Source organism: Ammodytes marinus (genome assembly GCF_949987685.1).
Source record: "Ammodytes marinus genome assembly, chromosome: 4".
NCBI lineage: Eukaryota > Metazoa > Chordata > Actinopteri > Uranoscopiformes > Ammodytidae > Ammodytes > Ammodytes marinus.
Window position 1 is genome coordinate 14,443,178 of NC_137233.1, and position 20,296 is coordinate 14,463,473.

General features: G+C 39.7%; 1 protein-coding gene across 2 annotated transcripts; it reads left to right on the forward strand.

The window, feature by feature from the left end:
- The first annotated feature begins 1,570 nt into the window (after positions 1 to 1,570).
- On the forward strand, positions 1,571 to 15,441 carry znf362a (zinc finger protein 362a). 2 transcript variants are annotated; one of them, XM_080025351.1, is made up of 10 exons: positions 1,571 to 1,658; positions 4,732 to 4,795; positions 5,562 to 5,603; positions 6,674 to 6,908; positions 7,494 to 7,619; positions 7,979 to 8,306; positions 11,432 to 11,656; positions 13,708 to 13,786; positions 13,869 to 14,027; positions 14,132 to 15,441. In XM_080025351.1, exons 2-10 carry the CDS (start codon positions 4,733 to 4,735, stop codon positions 14,249 to 14,251), a joined length of 1,377 nt encoding a protein of 458 aa, XP_079881477.1. In that variant the 5' UTR covers positions 1,571 to 1,658; position 4,732; the 3' UTR covers positions 14,252 to 15,441. The 2 variants fall into 2 exon arrangements, with proteins under 2 accessions (XP_079881477.1, XP_079881478.1); XM_080025352.1 differs by lacking the exon at positions 5,562 to 5,603.
- The last annotated feature ends 4,855 nt before the right edge of the window (positions 15,442 to 20,296 follow it).

The following is a 20,296-nucleotide window of genomic DNA, read 5'->3' on the forward strand; positions in this document are numbered from 1 at the left end:
CCGGAAGAGCTATCTACTAGGCTAAGTGTCACCGCCAACTACTGGCTTGGCATGCCTACAGCGATTTCGGCCCGTTTTTCCGAAACCATGTGCACAAGTGAAGTTTTCAATACAATTGCGTGAGAACGTGGAAACTTTTGAAAACGTAAAGGGAAAACCTTGCGTTTTCAGTGAGACTGTTACCATGTTAACGTGGCCTCAGTCTGACTTCAGGGAAATATATGAGATGGGATTCCTATGGAGACTTTTTCTTAAACCTGCCAAACACTATTTGCAATTATTTTAAATAACTAGGCCTATATTGTATGACTATTCACTTCATTTTAAATTCCAGACATTTATGCTCTCTTCTTTTTAAACAGTTTTTATCAATTAGTCAATGTTTTCATGGTTTTGTCTCTTTTTGTTTCAGCTTGTCGTGGAGCTGATTTTCCTCTGTACTTCTCTGTCTTGATGTTTTTAATTTGCATTCTTTGTGTGTTGTTGCTTTTACTTGGCATTGTTTTGTTTGACTCAAATTAATTGCAAATGAGGGTGCCCCCTCAATGATCCCTCAGGGATAAATAAAGGTTATACTGTATGGATAAGGATATAGATATAGTATATATGAATTTGCAATGGATATGTACTGTAGGCATGAATTTGAATGTCTGTGTGACGTTGTGACGCTGCTGGTAAGGGAGCAACAGTGTGTTGGTTGAACAGTGACAAATGAAATGTGGCAAAAAGTGTGATTTTAGTGGGGAAAAAAAGAAACAAAATGAGGAGGTTCCTTTGTCCATCTGTATTGATGTAAGGGGGGGGGGGGGTAATCATACACAATAAAATGAACTGCAGCATTACAAACTGACCTCCGAAATGACCCCAAAGTAGAGTCTGCACATTTCTGAAACCGTTACAACCTATGAAATAAATCAACAGCTGAGTGTAGGCCTATAATCCAATAGTTTTGAATGCAAGGTAATCTGTCTGCCTAAATAATAACATGTTATTTCTTAATCTAAGCACGACACTCATATGTTCAGCCACTATCTGAACCTTTGTATATATGTGGCAGCAGTGCCATCTCCTGCTGAGCTAAGCACAAAGCATATTACAAGCCTCACATGCTTCTGTTGAGAGGATTACACTTTATATCTCCTGTACATGACCGCGGTGACCTGAGACTGACAGACAAACAGACATATTGTTGCACTTGAACAGAGCATGAAAAAGATGAGACCATGGACATATAAGAGGATGACATCTGAATGCCACACAATGGTTGTCCTAATAGTTTTTTTTATTGAGCCTAATTGTGATGATGAAGATAACAATAAACATCACACATGCAATAATAAATTAACGTCACAACTGTCACTATGCAGGAAACCCATGTTAAATACCAATTTCCCACGCAAGGGGAAAAAAATCTGACGTTGCGTGCGCACTGGCGAACACAACATCTGCATGAAAAATAGCAAGCGTTTGAATGAGAAAACCAGTAAAAATGGGTTAAAAAAATCTGTTTCAGCTCAGTGTTTCTACACCGAAAAATTCCTCGCCTGCAGCACCCAGAAGTGAACAGCAGGCGACCCGGAAGGTTTGAAGTCCGACTAACAGCGAGCAGAAAGAATAGTCTAATCCGTTATAAAATATCTCTTCTGGCGCTGGTTCAGGTATGTTGGCCGCTCGATGCTAATTCTCTTCCTTTCCTTTTATTTTGTTGCTATTTTCTCTCTCGCACGCGGCTCTCCTGTGTCGCCTCGTCACCGTTTCTATTTAAGTCATGCAAAAGTTGCAATAAAAAAAAGACCATTCGCGGCGCAGAGGTGACAAAAAGGGCCGAGTTCTTGTTCTTCTGGCGTTGCAAATAAAAGATTTCATTACGCGCCAGCATTCGCGTCGACATTTGGATTTATGGCTCAGCAGCTGCACAGCATTCAGCAGAGGCATGATGATTGTTGTAGGAAGTGTCAGGCGTTTTTTTTCCTCCTCGAGCCGGGCTATTCAAACCTGCAAATCAAAGTAAACAATCGTTCGTAGCCTGCGCTTAATGCAAATATGCCACATCCTGACTCGTCGCAATCGCGATTCAATCACACATGGTGAATAACCTCCTTATAATATTCGGATCTGCAGAATATGGCGTCCAGTTCATATAAAAATAAAAGACGGGGCTGCCATTTTTGTTTTCCTTTTGTCTGAAATTTTTTAATAAACTGTCTGAGAATTTGGGAGAGGCGGCGGACGGAGCGAGGCGCTGCGGACGATCGTTTCTCTCTCCGGAGGAGATGCTCTCGTGAAGGCTGCAGCTGACTCAAAGATCAGCTCCTGGGTCTCTTATGTTTTAACGGAGGAATTATTCAGCACAGCAGATAGGCTAGGCCGACTAAAAAAGGGGAAAGTTAACCCTAACTTTTGAATCGGATATCGACTTTCTCTTTTTTCTCCTTTGTTACTTTTTACCAGAAATATTAAGATTATAAATCAGGTTTTTGTCTGGAAAAAGACGTGCTTCCTGCACATTTTTGTGATAACACGTAGGTCTACTCATATCAAAACCACTTTTTTCTAAATATCCTTTATAAGGGTTTATTACAAATGGCTTACCAATGTGTTATGTGCCATTAATAAGGCCTTTTGTTGCCAGGTTGTGTACAATCCTTCACTGATTTTGAACTCCATGAAGTCTCCAGTCCTAAATGTTAATACCTGGTTAAAAAGGGGGCTTTAATCCTTCAATTCTGCAGTTGTGTAGTTATAATGAGAGGCCAAGTATTCAAACCAGTTTTTAATAGATTATTCAGAGCTGAACAGCTCTAAGTTGTTCTGAATTACTTTACTTATCTTAATTGATGCCTTTCCTTGTAGTATATGACAGTAAACTTGAAATTAATTGATTCAGTTTACAACATTTAATTTATATTAATGACCTTGGGCCCTGAGAAATTATACTGGGTACTTTTAACTATTTTTCTGACATTTTATCAACAAAACCAATACTATTTTAATCAAGATCATTAATCACTTTTAATGAAATCTACCCCATTACTTGCTTGCCTAAATATTTTATTTATATAGACACTCAATTGAAAAACATAAAGCTATTCTGGCAAGAGCATGCTCAGGAATTCCTGAAGTAAGTCGAAAAGCAATGCATTCTTAACCTGAGTGATGGAAGGACTGTAAATGGCCTTAAGTGGGCATTGGGCCACAACAGTATTTTGTACTGCAATACAAAAAAATCACTAAGTCATAAACAGCCCATCTCAGCCAATGCATATTTTCTCTATCATTTCAACCAAGTGTCACAAAGATGTCCAGCATGCATTCAAACTCCTGCGCCTGCTCCCTCGACACAAAGCCTCCAGGAAGTGAAACCGATCCCCACTGGCATCATTAGAGAAATATTTTTGCAGGGCTTACAGTACGCTCGTACCCCTGGATGTATCGTTTTTGTTTCTCTTGGCTCGCAGACATGGCCTGTGTTATGCCTCTGCTAAGCCAAACAGACCTAGGAATGGTGAAGTGTGCCAAAGCACGCAAGGCAAAGTGTTTTAAAAAGGAACTTCATACAAGGTTGAGAAAAGAAGCTATGGAAAGAACAGCCTTTCAGATCTCAACTTCAACATAAAGAAGCTATAAAAAAAGGAGAAGGGTTCTGTCCAATCGGGCCAAACGTGCTGTGGCTGTGAAAGAGCATCTTCTTCAAGCCTATTAGAATCAAATACATGTCATTCAAAAGAGACTATGCCTTATTTTCACATTTGCTGTCACATGCTAAAAAAGGATAAGAAATAATAAAAATGTGTTACTTACAAATCAATAGATAGCTTCCTCATTATAGTTATTCCATGCTCATTGTATGTAGTTAGATTCCTGACCTGGCTATCTTATTCAGGTCTTATTGTTCTCTTGAGTCTTGCAAAGTCTCCCCTGTTTCCAATCAGACTCTCCACCAGTCAGGGCCCACGTGTGTTGAAGCAGGAGACAGATTAGGATCTGAGCCACATCACTTTCAACATGTCTGTTTGTGCTGATAACTGTTTTGGAGGGTTCCCTAATTTATCTCCTGCAAGCATCTAACTCTCTCTCTCTGCAAGCACATCATGGAGTCTTGTTGTTTTGGAATCCCTGAAAAAATCAGCAACTCTGACACAAACACAAACGCCGGCTTTGGAGAAAGTGTGAAGACACATTGCATTTTTGGGGAAAGGACTTGTAGAACATTACTTTGAAATAGATACAATCGCAAGACTGCGATAGGTTATCTCAAATTATCACAACAAACAGCAGCTTGGGTGGTGAGCTACAGACAATAGTGTTTTGTCATTGTTTTGTTCACTGCTAATACATATTCCCATGTGTTAACAGGAGGCAGCTTTTTAGGAATATCTTTAAGATGGCTCCCAACATCAACACAATCATTAGCCGTAGAGCTAGTTTCGTCAAAGCTTTTCCCTTTTAAAAAAAAATTCAACTTTGATCTTTGCTTTTTTGTTTGCAAATTAGGACTCTGAGCATTATAAATTAAAGAAAGACAAAAAGCTAATGACTCACCTATTCAACCGTTGATGGGGCTTCACAATAGACATTGCTTTGTGGCTCCCAAGCCAAAAATGGTTAGGAACCACTGTCCTACAGGTTTGCAAATATATAAAGGATATGTGTACCGACCAGTACTTCAATGAGGGACAGATGGGAGGCTGTCCTCACCTTGTTTATGACTCGTTTGTGTATTTATTTCAGGATGGCTGAACCTCGCTTTAACAATCCCTATTTTTGGCCTCCATCTGCTGCTATGCCTGGCCAGGTGAGTGACTCTGTATTCTCTCTTATGTTAACCTGAGGCAGTGAATACATCTATTGTGTATTAACACACACACATATACAAAGGGGCGATTTTAGCCCCTTTTAGGGGTGTTAAAGCAAATTTGATCCTGGCACCCCTAAAAAATTATTGTAAAATAAAATGGTAGGTGTCTAACACATTTTGCTAGCAGAGTGTGGAGTTGTGGAAACATGCCTTAAAAGTCGGCAAAGCTATTGAAAACCTAAATGGGCAATGATTATTTTCGAACATTAAGCTCTCATATCAAGATTTTTGAATGAGCTACATTTGGCTTTTGTGAGAGTCTCAGTTTTACATACATCTTTAGCTATAGCCTAGGTAAGTTAGGTTCAGAGTTCTGCATCAAGTGAAAATAATAATGATTCAAATAGTGATAATATGTTAATCTTATTATCCAATTGTTCTGTTCTCTGTTTCGGTTCACTTTGCTAATAGGCCTAAGTTTTGGCATTGTAAAAAAAATGGGTATGGCTCAAAGCTGATCCATTCATGTGTGTTGATATGGTCACATAGTAACTATTTTCAATTTGTTGACGATATTATTATACTTTTTTTTTAACTTGACATCAACGTAAAACTATTAACAATATAAAATAAGATAAATGTAACTACACATAATCCAGACACATAGATCATTCAGAAAATAGTGTTCGTCATCCATTAGTCAAAATCTCAAATTTTCAGAAGTTATTGATACTACATATTGTAAATGTCTGTTTTTCCATAGATGGATATCCAATTGTATTTCCCCCAAAACAACCAAGTTCAGGTGAGAGAGTAAGGTCAAAATGACATTAAAATGCACCGTTCTTTAAAAAAACTTTTATGTTAAAAGGGTGCCAGGCTAAAGCTCTGATCCTAGAATTGCCCCTTGTTTTTATATATATATATATATATATATATATATATATATATATATATATATATATATATATATATATATATATATATATATATGTGTGTGTGTGTATATATATATATATATATATATAAAACTGTATATATATTTTTTAGATGGTGCACTATTTAAAGAAATAGTTTGACATTGTTGTTAATGCGTTCATTCACTTTCTGGCCAGGGTTAGATTAGAAGATTGTACAGTAAATATGACACTACAACCAGTAGATAAGCTCATAGATGAGCATGTTGTATCTGGTGATGGATCTGGTCGTATCCCATGGATAGAGTCAAGCTAGCTGTTTTCTGGTCTTTGTGCTTAGCTTAGCTAACCTCTCTAACTACATATTTAGCGTTCAGTTTTTAAAGTGGTGTCGATCTTCTCATCTTAATCTCAGCAGAACTCTAATAAGCGCTTTTGCTAAAATATCAAACTATTCCTTTACTACAGTTGTCCCCAGCCTGTGTGGTTCAGGACTGCCCAAGGTAGTGGCAAGATAAATCTAAGGGGTCACCCAATGATTGAAGGGATACATTTATGCAATCACTAACAGATGTTTTGCTTACCTTTCTCTGATTTTACCTGTCTTCTGAAATGCAGCATACTCTTTATTCTCCTTCAAATGATAGAAATCAGAGGAATAAAGAGCTCACAGCTCATGGCATGTGAGTAAGGGCTTACAAGAAGACATTGCCACATTTAAAGGGGTCACAGAAAAAAAAAGATTGATGGATACATACCTGAATACAAAAGGTTGGGAACCACTGGTTTGGTTTCATACTTGATCCTCAGAGACATACTGTATATATAGTGAGGAAGTTTTGGGTGCAATGTTGCATATCGGCCATTAGAGGGCACCATCGCCTCATAGAGTGACAGTGACACTTAACTGAACTGATGGCTGTTCTCTTGTCACAAATGGTTGCTTCCTGGCTGTCAGCTGGATAACCTAGTCTTGATCAATAAAATCAAGGAACAGCTGATGGCAGAGAAGATCAGGCCGTCACATCTGCCCGCTGCCTCAGCCCCGTCCCAGCAGCCCTTACCGGCTCCCCCCAGCCAATCGGATGGCAGCCAGCACGGGATGTCCAAAGCCCAACAGATGCAAGTCCTCCACAGCCCTTCACATCCGGACATTGCCCTGCACGCCCGCCCCGCCTCAAGTTCAGTCACAGGTATTCTGAGTGTTCACCGGCTTCCCCAGTCCTCAACTTTTACAGATGTCCATCCGGCATCATCAGAGTAGGATCATCTGTATCTCTTGTTGTGTTTACATTGACTAATGTTCAGTTTGGGGTTCCTGGGCCTCTTAAACAGTCAACAAAAACGTACTTAATGCTCATTAAAAAATGAGGTCTTTATGGTTAAATACAATGAGCTTTTGGGTGCTCTGGTGGCATTGATCATATATATGTTCATTCATAGCACATACTGTATATTCCCTTTATATGGTGTTCTAACAATGCTTTGTTGTAGTTAACATGCTGTGTTTTTTTCACTGGCATCACATGTAAAAGCTCAATTTCTACATATTGGGTTTAATAAGGTCTGAGGCAGAAAACAACATTGATTTAGCTAATAATATATTATATTTGGTTTTACACTGATGTTTGTGTGCATTAAGACACTTTATATTGCTATCTGATGGCCTAAAATAAGTGTTTGTTGAGTGTTTTTTATAGAAAGTGAAAACTGCCGGTGTTAGGACACTCAGGATGATGACAGATGCATGTATTTTGTTAATATGCACTTTTTCCCAGGTCGCATCTTGGGGGATGTAAATTTGAATCTGGACGATAAGGCAGCTATCAAAGCCAGAGGGTTATGGGAAGACTGGCATTTGCGTCAACTCATAGACCATCCCTCCAGGACAAACCACGTCTCAGGTAACCACAGCTTGTAAAGACCGAACAACTAAAGAACCATTATTTGAAGGTCAACTCAAAAAACTGCAGGATCTGCCACATCTGAGAGTCAGCAACAAAACATTCACAATACAAGTTGACATCCAGTCGGAAAATTTGGTTTGCCCAATCCTTTCAGAAATTTGAAAGCAAGATATTACTCATAACAATGTACAATTGAATATAGTATAATCTTCGGAGTGTTTTTTTTTGTAATTATTTCTAAATGATAAATTTTTCTGCTGTATTTTAATATAACTGTTGAGTCTTTTTTTTATTATCACCCCTCTATGATAGCTCACTGCGGTTGTGTTCTTTTTCTTCACTTTGGCACCCATCAGGTGTGGCGCTGGCATCCAGAACAGGCAACCTCAGCACCTCAGAGATCATCACCCCCACCACACCCACCTCCAGCGGCCACAGCCGGCTGGGTGGAGCCCCCACACATCACCTCATCTCGGGGTTAGCCTGCAGCCACGGGATGGAGCCTGGCAAAAACCACGGGGGGCTCGTGGGGCTTCTGGGCCCTCCACCGAAGGAGGAACGAGGGCGTAAGAAGATCAAGGCGGAGAATGGGTCTTCTTTGTTTGTGGTGCCCTACCCCATCCTTGCCTCCGGCAACGACCAGGCCTGTGTCACCATCACTGCCAAAGAGGGAAAGACCTACAGGTAAAAAAGGACCATGTTTAGCCCCAGTGTTTATGCATTGGGTTTGAATGGTTGCAGTTCAGCCAGCACTGTGGATTTAGTATTTTTATTAGAATATTTGTATATTGTATTTGATAGTTTTCACATAATATATATATTTATTTTATTTTATTATAATTCACTTATTTATAACATTTTCACAGACGGTACTTACATGGTTACTAGGTCACGGGATACAAGAACACATAACACAAATTCATAAATTTCATGGCTTCAATTTTATGGATTTCATGGCGTCATACAAGAAATTAATTTAATTTTAATTTAAAGATGAAAAAAACAGAAAAAAAAGAATAAGTACACCCATACAATGAGACAAATCCAGAATAAACATACTCTCAGGAGGCAGACATCTCTGAACAGCTAGAAATGTAAATATTGAAATAAATAATAAATAAATAAATTCATCAACCATTCAAAAAACTAAAAGTTAGTTTTATATAGATTAAGATGTATTGTCATTGTCAACCATTCAAACAAACAAATAGTTAATAAGAATAAGTAAAACATTCTACTAAAAATTAAATATATAAACCATACCAACAGACAGGGGCCAATGTTTAGGCTATTTTCCTTTCTTCTCCCCCCTGGGAGTGTGACATGATCAGACCCCACAAGCAAATACAGGCCAATGACAAAAATTAAATACATTTGTTACCATGGAACCGGTGAAGTTAGATGCCTTCGCAGTTATAGCTGAATTAGTTGGGGTCACTGTCCACCATTATGTGGTCCCAAAACCCTTCCCAAGAGGACGCCCCCTCCCCCCATTGTCACTTAATCTGTTCAACATGCATTCATTAGATACAGTTTCAGTCATTGCATTGACCCATTCTTCAACGTGTGGGGCCTTTGGTATCTTCCAGTGCCTTAACAGAGCTCTGGGCTTAAAGGAATTTCTGAAACCAAACCAATTGCTTAAAATAAAATAAATCTGAGTCCAGAGAGGTCTGACCATAGCACACTCCCAGATACAATGAAGAAAAGTACCAACTTCGGTTTTACATTTCCAGCATAGGTTATCATTCAATAGTTTCATTCTGTGGAGTTTATAAGGAGTATAATAGTATCTATGTAATATATTGTGTTTTGTGAGCTTTCCCCTTTCCTCTCTCATATATGAATATATAATTTTATTGATAGTTTTGTCAAACATATACAGTGGCTTGAAAAAGTATTCATACCCCTTGAACTTTTCTACATTTTGTAGCAACCACACACGCACATTTATTTTATTGGGATTTCATGTGATAGACCAACACAAAGTGGCGCATGGCGAACACACCATCCCTACCATGAAACATGGTGGTGGCAGCATCATGCTGTGGCGGTCCTTTTCTTCGCAGGGACAGGGAAGCTGGTCAGAGTTGATAGGAAGATGGATGGAGCCGAATACAGGGCAGAAAAACCTGTTAGAGTCTGCAAAAGATTTGAGAATTGGGTGGAGGTTCACCTTCAAGGCAAGGCAAGGCAAGGCCAGTTTATTTATATAGCACAATTCAAACACAAGGCCACTCAAAGTGCTTTACAGGGGCAAGATTAAAATACATAAAACACATAAAACAGACATTTAAAAGCGAATGAAAAGAAGTAAAACATTTAAATAAAATAAAAAGTACAGGTTAAAATGGAAACAGAAAAGTCTTCAGAGTTGATTTAAAAGAACTGAGGGTTGCAGCAGACCTCAAGTTTTATGGGAGTTTGTTCCAGATATTTGGTGCATAAAAACTAAAAGCTGCTTCTCCTCGTTTAGTCCTAACTCTTGGGACTGTAAGTAAACCTGTCCCAGACGACCTAAGGGCTCTGGACGGTTCATAACGTATCAGCAGATCAGTAATGTATTTTGGCGCTAAACCATTTAGTGCTTTATAAACCAACATCAGTATTTTGAAATCAATTCTTTGAGTGACAGGAAGCCAGTGTAAAGACCTCAGAACTGGGGTAATGTGATCCACTGGTCCAAGGAGGACTACTACCATAAACAAACAGCCATATCTACAATGGAATGGTTTAGACCTAGTCCTTTTTGAAGACCCAGGACTAGGTGGAGAGATTATGTCTCCACACTGGCCTGGGAACGCCTTGGGATCCCCCAGTCAGAGCTGGTTGATGTGGCCCGGGAAAGAGAAGTTTGGGGCTCCCTGCTCAAGCTGCTGCCCCCGCGACCCGATTTCGGATAAGCGGTTGAAGATGATGGTTTAGATCAAAGCATAGTCATGTGTTAGAATGGCTCAGTCAAAGTCCAGACCTAAATACAATTGAAAATTGCTGTTCACAGACTTTCCATCCAATCTGAAGCTGAATCTGAAGCTTGGGCTATTTTTCAAAGAAGAAAGGGCAAAAATGTCAGTCTGTAGATTTGCAAAGCTGGTAGAGACGTACCCAAATAGACTTGGAGCTGTAATTACAGCGATATGTGGTTCTACAACATATTGACTCAGGGGGGCTGCATACTTTTGCATGCCACACTTTTCAGTTTTTTATTTATAAAAATAATTGTAAATCATATTTCATTTTCATTCCACTTCACAATTATGCACCACTTTGTGTTGAAATCCCAATAAAATAAATGTACGTGTGGTTTTAACGTGACAAAATGTGGAAAAGTTCAAGGGGGATGAATACTTTTTCAAGCCACTGTATTTTTCCTGCATAAAAAAACAATTCTTGACAAAGTTTGTTGTTATTCATGCATGAAAGGGTTACAGCTGCTCTCACCCGCTAGTTTCACGTTTCCTTGTTGATAATAGATAAGTATTTTGTGTAGTCTTTTTGCAGGCAGTTGGCACCCAAGGCAACACAAAAAGTCTACATATGTATAAAGACTTTATATATATTACCTTTAATTACCCACCATTGTGTTTGAAATGGCGACTTTGATATGATCGTTCTTCTTCATAAATGTGTGTATAAATGCATGTTATTTAGTTTTCCTGAATATGTAGCTGTTTTTAATGAATACATCTACCTCAATAAATCTACTGAGGGAACAAACTGTGTGAATCAACAGCATGCAACATGAAGGCCCCATGCGTTTCTTCTTGTGGTCTTGACCTGTGTGCCTTCTGTCTGTGTTCTCCATGCAGGTGTAAAATGTGTCCGCTGACCTTCTTCTCCAAGTCCGACATACAGTTCCATTCTAAAACGCACACAGAGGCAAAGGCTCACAAGTGTCCTCACTGCACAAGGTCCTTTGCAAATGCATCGTACCTGGCCCAGCACCTGCGCATACACCTGGGCATCAAACCTTACCGCTGCACCTACTGTGAGAAGACTTTTCGCCAGCTATCCCATCTGCAGCAGCACACCAGGTTAGATCTGTACACTCATCACAGCCCTTTAAAAAATAAAAAAAATTTAAAAGCTTTGTTTAGCAGAAGTATATCCTATTATTCAGCATCAATCCCGCTTCACAAACATACTTTATTTTCTTAGCTGGAGCATCCCACTATAATGCTCTGTTCACTTGGCAGTACAAACACAGTACAGAAAAATCTAATGGGTAACATCCAAAGGTAGAAAAGTTACAATTCCCTCTATGTATTTCCCTGTTGAGAATGAAAGTAACAAAAACAGGGAATATTCTTCTAAAAGAAAATAACTAATGTAATAAATAACGTAACCCTCAGATTGCACGAAAAGAGGACTGTTGGTTTTGCCCCACACCACTAACAGTGGAAGAACATTAGCTGCATTAGGCAGTATGACCAGAAGGAATTATTACAGCAAGAGAAAGTGGCAACCAGACCGCTTTTTTTAGACAGACTTGGAAAAATTGTGAACTTATCCTTTATATTGAATTATATCTCAAAACTTGGACAAATAGAGAAGAAGGACCGGCATGACTCAACACTTCTGAATGTAAACTAGAACACGGTAGTTTTAATTTAGTTATTGTAATGTTATTGACTTATGAGTTACTCCACCTAACTTTGACTGGTATGGACAAATGCCACTGAGTAAACAAAGACTTTTCACATTGAAAAGTTTAAACGTGATAAGGTGAAAACAACCCTCCAGCACATTCACTGCTCAAAACAGGCCATTTACATTTAAAGCTGCAGTTGAGAGTTTTTCTACTGTAATATTTGGCAAAACTGTCATAATAGCCATTCAGCTATATGTAGGTGAAGTGGTCTGAAAATATTTTTTTATCACTTTGCTCCCCCCTGCCTCTGTGTGCTGCCCCCCAAAATTGCCACCGCTCATGTTAATTTTGACCAATCAGAGCGAGGTCAGATTCTCCGTTCTTATTGGCTGTGGGACCTTGGCAACGACGTTGATGCGTCAGTTGCGTGAGCGTTCACGACCCTAGCAGTCTGACACTAGCCTACTGTTTGGTACTAGGCTACTACGGCGGACAGCGAGTAGCAATGTCTTCACAAACGAACCCTCAATTTACCATTCCCAGGATACCAACAACTAACACCGCTAAGACAGCAAAAAAAACGAGGAAAGATGAATGTTGAAAAGTTAACTGCTGAAAGGGAGACGGAGAGAGCTCGAAAAAAAGTACACCGGCCATGTCTTCTTGCCCTATCACGTCAAGACCTCTCCGACCGTGACCTCGTCCCCTTCCTCTGCCCCTAGGCTGCCTGCCGCTAGCAGCAGGATGTCCGCTGGCCCTATATAGCCCTCGTCCTGTGCTCAGTATTGCCAACTCAAAGCGATTTTGTCGCTATATTTAGTGACTTTTCAGCCCCCCTGGCGACTTTTTTTTTCAAAACAGCGACAAGCGACAAATCTAGCTTTTTTTTCTGGTGTTATTGGTGACTTTTTTCGCCAAAGCAAGTATCACCTCTTCTCAACGAGCAGCGGGAGCACTGACACGCAGCCCGTTCCTCGCGCAGCAGCCCCGAGCAGCCCCTCCCAGCTGCGGTCAGAGCAGGAGCTTAGATAGTAGGAGATACACACACTCCTCTCCGCTCTGTTACAATTAGTTTGCTATCTTGCCTGGCTGTTACAGCTACTTTTGTTAGGCCTACCAGCACACTTACAATGATTTTAAGCTAACATACATGGTATGTCTGTGATTAAAATGTATGCTCAATATGTACGTTTGTAGTTATCATTACTAATGTTTAATCACCTCTGAATCGGACATGGTGTTTGTCTCCTGTCAATGTAACTGAATTCACATGAACGCGCATAGCTGTAGTTCGGAGGGAGGAACTACAGCAGGTAGAGCGTTGGGAAAACAGCCGTTGGGATCCCAACGGCTGAAACTCTCAACTGCAGCTTTAAGGCAAATATTGATTTAGTTTGGGTTGTTCTTAAAAGTTTTGCATGTGAGAATAAGCTCTTGTCACTTAATTAAAACAGTTTCACACGGCTAATGTTTGCATAATTAATCCCAATTCAGAATCCACACAGGCGATCGGCCATACAAATGCGCACACCCTGGATGTGAAAAGGCTTTTACTCAACTATCTAATCTGCAGGTAAACATTAACTGCTGCAATGCCTTTTTTTTCTTCCAAGCTGCATGTCGGGGACTCACTTTGTTTTCTGTCCCTGCTTAAGTCTCACCAGAGGCAGCACAACAAAGATAAGCCCTTCAAATGTTCCAACTGCTACCGCGCCTATTCGGACTCCGCCTCGCTGCAGATCCATCTGTCCGCACACGCCATCAAAAACGCCAAGGCCTACTGCTGCAACATGTGCGGCAGGGCGTACACCTCTGTGAGTTAGGAATCTTAAATCAGGTTAATGATTTAAATCTGAAACATTTGCAGCAGAGATGATTGAAGGTTTTCTTAAATCTTCTTTTGTTTTTCCCCACCCAGGAGACTTACCTTATGAAGCACATGACTAAACACACAATGATGCAACATGTAGTATCCCATCATTCGCCCCAGCACAGGACAGAGTCTCCCGCCATCCCTATACGGATCTCTCTCATCTGAGCTCCTCGTCAGATGCCATCCCTGTGATGTCTGCGCTCCTTTGATGAACTTTGAACCAATTAATGGGTTCCAAAAAAATGAGCCAGATTGTACAAGTATGTTGTGAAGAGGTGCTCCTTGAGTCGAGTATATCCTTCTTTCCTGTCATGCTGACCAGATAGTATTATCGGGGACATCCAAAGAAGACTTCTCAGCACTTTCAGGCCTGGAAATAACAGGCCTAAAAATGTCTTCTTTTTTTTTACATGACTTCAAAGAAAAGAAGAAGAAGAGGAAAAAAATATTACTCTTGGCAGCTACATGGAATAATCTTTTAAACTTCTTGTGTTATAAGTTATAACATATTACATTACATTTGTCTTTTATTTTCTTTACTCAAGTCTGCAAAAAAGAAAAAAAAATTGTCTTCCGTTAACTCAGTTGCCAAGGGAACATACAGTAAAGGTGAATGATTATTTAAAGTGTAATCATGTGTATTGTGCCACTTTTTTAATTTTATTGTGTTTCGTCAATGTTTCAATCACCAATCACATTGCCCTTGCGCACACATTAATGATGGGTCAACATTTATTTGAAGTAACTTTCACTCTGTTGTCAACCAGGATGTGTGCCCTATAAGGTTGAAGGATATAGGCTAATGTCTCTTTTATATACTTTGTTTTGTCTCCAGGATAATCTGACCTTGTTTAAAAACTCTTATTAAAGAAGAGCCCCATGAACGACTTGGCGCATTGAGTGTAAAAGATTCTGCTTTCAAGTACTGAACTACAGAAAATGAATCCAAAATGTGTTAAAAATATATAATATACCCATTGTCATGCCAAATTCACATCATTAAGATAACAGTGTTAAGATTTAGTCAAGTCATTATTGGCAAGATTGAAATGATACACCACCACCACCCTGACTCTGCCACACTCCTTCCTGGAAAACGTTAAACATTAAAAGGTTATGGTATTCAGCTGTAATGTCTAACTGAAGCATCATACTTATTTGAATGCTTCTATAATAGAAACCTTGAACCTTGAACCTTGCTCATTTTGCTATTGCTTTACCTATGGAAACATGCCATTTTATATGTATTCAAGCCTTAACTTTGTTACGCACCTAGGGTCCATGCTGTTGTAATATCACTTTACATTTGCCTTTTATGTCATAGCATGATATTCACTGTAAATAAACTATACTAACTGTCAACCTGTTTTATAATAAATGATTCTATAATTACAAGTAATGTTTTCTTTCCTGTCTTCATTTAAACAAGTTAAAGTTTCCATGGAAATAGCCAGAGTACATGTATAGTGGCCTTTTTTGTGAAAGATTGTAAGCCACTATAGGAGCGGGGTAGGCTAGATGATGCGCAATCGAAAATCAAAACAAAGCAATCGCTGAATTGAAGTTTAAACAAAAGTGCTTTATTAGGCAAAGCTTCAAACAAAAGTATCCCTCTTAATTCGCTATACTCTGAAACAAACATTTGCGATTTGCGATCAAAAAACTGTCCCGCTTCCCCGTCTCACTCTCATCTGTTTCACATACAACCAGGTGATTTAAATCCCTTCATTAGGTGAATGAATACAATAATAACTCTGGCCTACAGGGGGAGCCAGACAGAATATCAACTCAACTTTACCATAGCCATAACAATTATTATTTCCATTTCATTATTTCTATATTCCCATTATGGCTCCGACAACATGCTTTCACAACACATAAAAAGATTTATAGCTGTTTTTTCCTTCCTAGATCCTCCACCTCAGCTCCCTCGGAACATTTCATTGACAAAAGGAGAAAAGGTGTACTGAGTTGGATGCCATTGTTAATGGAAATCCAAGTGATTAAAACAATTAGATAAAATTAAGATTATTTTGTCTGACAGAAAACGTGAGCAGTAACAATGAGGATGTGGTCCAACACCAAGCAGGAACGATGCAGAAGGAAGAGAGCTTTACTGGTTAAAGAAAGAGTTCATGAACCCTGAATCAACAGTCACAGGTGCTGATTTTGCAGAAGCCTCCAACTGTTTACGAGAAACCCCACTGCAGTACTTCCTAATATGTGTAATCAGAGATCATATATTGTTAATTTATTAAAATAGCTGACTTTACTAGATAGGGGCAGTAAAGTCAGCTATTTTAATAAGTTAACGATATATGATTAGGCTATATATTAAATATATTTATTAATTTACAGTGACGAGCATACACAATAAAGACAATCACGGGGATAACATTAACAGAGAACAGAAATAAAATAGGATAAAATATATTAATTTAAATAAAGTAGTCCTATACAAAATACAAAAAAAGAGCAAAAATAAAATACTAAATGAACAATGAATTCAGCTAAAACAGTTACAGTCAGATGTGTAAAATTCAGAAATCATAGATTCAAATAAACCAAGAGTAGGAAGAGCAGTCATTTTTAAATTGCTCTGCAGAGCATTCCATGAATTAGGGGCACTACATGAAAAGGCAGTTATTCCTAAACTGGAGTTAGCTCGTCGAAATTTAGGAGGAGTAGTCGAGCATGGTACATATGAAGGGTGGATGTTTCCCATGAAGGCATTACATATAAATAAAAACCAGTGTATATAATATCTCATTAAAAGAGAAGGACAACATGAGTGTTCACGTAAAAATATGTTTTATTTCTCTAATTTAAAACACAAGCTTGTTAGGCAATTGCCTCTTAAAAGAGGACGGGATTATTTAAAAGCAAAGTCTTCTTGGTTGTCCAATGTTCTATGGGGGGGGGGGGGGGGGATACCAAGTTCAGTCTAGTCTCGAGTTGGTTCCTCAGACACAGACAGGAAATCAATGCGTGCCTTGCAGCGCGGTAGCCTACATTTAAAAACACATAAAACCACAGCAATCAAAAGCATTAAATTAAGGGAAAATCAAACAACAACAGCAAACAATAATACTCAAATGCATAAAATAAAGTTAACCATCCGTACATCGCATTTTACTCCGAAGAGAAATAAAAGGATTTTTAATAAAAATAAAAGGTTACTTATATCTTATCAGAATGATTAGCTAACACCCCTGAAAGAGGACTGTTTTACAGAGCTTCTTTCTTGTGCTCCCTTTCTGTAATTCAAGCGAGGCGAGTTTGGCAATGTGGTGCAGCCTTAATTTGTGAAAGACAGACACAACCAATGACAACAAGTCGGAATGGTGGTTGTCGATGCCAAACTGTGTCTCCTCAATATGTTCCCCAAGCAGAAACACATCCTCCGTTCCAATCTCCTCCCGGACGAAGTGTGTGACTCGGACGTCTGGTTACTTATATCTTATCAGAATCTTCTATGACTGTTAAGCCCACTATGAATATTAAAACACGTCGAAACTTGTGCCCTGTATCTTAGCTAGGCTACATGTATGATCTTTGCAGCAAAGAAAACCGCGTGAAAATCAGTTTGGTATTTAATGAGATATGATTAATTACATGCGCTGTGTTAGATCCCAGAGTTCTTGTTACCCCTGTACAGGAGGTTCTGGTACCAGCTCTCCGTTTAAAGGGTCCGATTCCTATCACCTGAGAGTCTTACTCGTTCAAGGATAAACTAGGAATAATTAAGCTGGTGGTGAGGAGACACGCCTAGTGTAGCTGTTGCTGAAAGGGTACTTTAAATAGGGTAAATAAATATCAATAAATAAGTTCATGATGAGCAAGGTTATACAATATTATTACAAATGTGTGATTAAACCCCCTGGTGAGAATGTGTATTCTGTCAATTTTGTTGCAAGGCGGAACAATTGTTGTAACGTTACCCCCCCTACGGACTGATGAGATGAGAGAACATACAAGGAAGTTGGAGCGGTAATCACGTTGTCTTTAGCTCATCGAACGATTTCCAAGTTATATGCATTGTATTATAAGTAAATTCAAACAAATCTCTGTTAGAACCTCTTTTCGTTACAAGCAGCCAACGAGGTATTGTATTTTTGTGATTTCATTTCTTTATTAGTGTTTATTGATGCGAACTATTATCTGACGTACTGTATTGTACTGTGTTTAAGTTCTCACGGCGTGGATGGTGTGTACAGCAAGAAGAAAGGCATCAATAAACGCCCGTTTGACAAAAAGGAACCGTTCCTGTGTTGCCGTGTATCGAAAGGAGTTACACCTAGCTTTCTAAAACTGCCTTCGTCATGATGTCTACCCTGCTTACACTGGCCCAGCAGTAGGACCGAATAGCCCTCGGGTCTTACTACCACACCAGTCGCATCAGTTAACGGCAGCTCTCCTCTAAATGATCCAGGCTCTTGGTATGGTTGCTAGGATAGGGTTTTAATGGCCAGGACAGCAGGCCATAAGGGTATGTTTAGTTTAAAGGGCTAGAAGTAACCTATAAGAACCTTAGATGTAAGAACCCACTTCACCTAGTACATTACAACATTAGAAAAGATAATGATCCAAGGTCCACAACGTGTTAAAAGAAGATTAAATGCTTTATTGCCCTACTCTATCATCTAATCTCTAACCTTCTATGCTCAAAGCTGAAGCGGGGAGTATTGGTGTCCAGTTGGGTTGTAGAAAGAGGGAGAGTCACTTGGATCCTAGCAACTTCTCCTTCACTGCTGTCTGGGAACTGCACGGAGATCCTCCCGAACTTTGTCCAAAGTCTCAGAAAGTTCTCCTGAGAGGCGAGGAGAGGGGAGCCTAGTCAGGCTCGGCCTTCCACACCTCCCAGCCGTCCGGTCTTGATTCACTCAATCAAGCAGTGTGAGCATTGAAACAAAGAATTCTCCCGAATTGTCCTTTTCAGCTAGTTGGAAGTGGTTAAGCGCTCTTGTGGTCGGCCCTCTGCGATTAAGCTGAAGAAGGGTGTTGAGTTCTCTAAGACCCTGTTTCCACCTGGCATTAATATGTGGTTTTTAGGATCCGATCGCGCTAACTACAGGTGGAAACACGCTCAATGCGCATTGAATGCGCATTGAAATTATCCACATTCGGAGGTGGTTTGAGACCACTTATCCACATACCCATTAACAGTGGAAACGCGTATGCGCATCTCATACACATTAGGCCCCGCCCACTCAACTGCGGCGAGTGACTGGGCGGAAACGCGTACTCATTCACGCGACAATTCACGTCATAAAAGCGCACCGTTGCAGGTAAACAGACAACAGAAAACATTGAAGATGGAGTGTATAAGCGGAAATGATGTACGAGCTGATTTCCATACAGCGCGGGGAATTCTAATCCGGATCGCAAACGCGCATAGAAGACGCATTGTTAAGGCCAGGTGTGAACAAGCATATTACATTTACATATAACGATCGGATTCCTCAGAACCACATATTAATGCCAGGTGGAAACAGGGTCTCAGTCGTGCGATGTCTCTGCTGCTCTGTTTCTCTGTCTCTTCCCGAACTAAGCTCTTTTCAGAAACTAAGTTATTTCGTCCGTAGCTTGCTTTCCAGGGTGGTCGATCCTAGGTCTGCTTGCTTCCGTCCGCGAGGTCCGACGAGGCTTAACTGACTCTTTCTCCGCAAAACCTTGCCTTATATCTCTCACAATTTTATGATGAATATCTGTTGCTAGCCTACCCCTTCCCCCCTCTCTCTTTCCCCGCCTGCTTTTGCTGAGATGCAATATTTGGTTACCTACTTCTCTCATGGCTACAATAATAACTTTCTACTTAGATTCTTATCTTGACACCTGCTTATGCAGGATGCTGCCAGCTTCCTGTGCCGCACCCTGTCACCTGAACGCTTGACAGCACTTGTCTGACTATACTTCCTGTGTCGCACTCTGTCACTTAAACACTTGACAGTACTTGTCTGACTATACTTCTAACATAAGGACACATCATAGTACTTCTAAATCATATTATTCATTAATACATCAATCAACCATTTCATGGTAACAACATAATTCATTATATTTTTACTTCATAGCCTTAGCTTGCATGCGGTTACATATGGTTATAATCTCTGTGTTTACATAGCATGATTATATACTACCTTTAAGTTGCTTGGTATATTCAGAGCCTTGTCCCGGGCCTTAGAAAGAGGCCTACTGGTAAGAAAGCAT

Coding starts and splice junctions, on each gene's coding strand:
- znf362a (XM_080025351.1), top strand. CDS start 4,733: ATGGCTGAACCTCGCTTTAACAATCCCTATTTTTGGCCTCCATCTGCT. Junction 4,796..5,561: donor CTGCTGCTATGCCTGGCCAG/GTGAGTGACTCT, acceptor GTTTTTCCATAG/ATGGATATCCAATTGTATTT. Junction 5,604..6,673: donor CCCAAAACAACCAAGTTCAG/GTGAGAGAGTAA, acceptor CCTGGCTGTCAG/CTGGATAACCTAGTCTTGAT.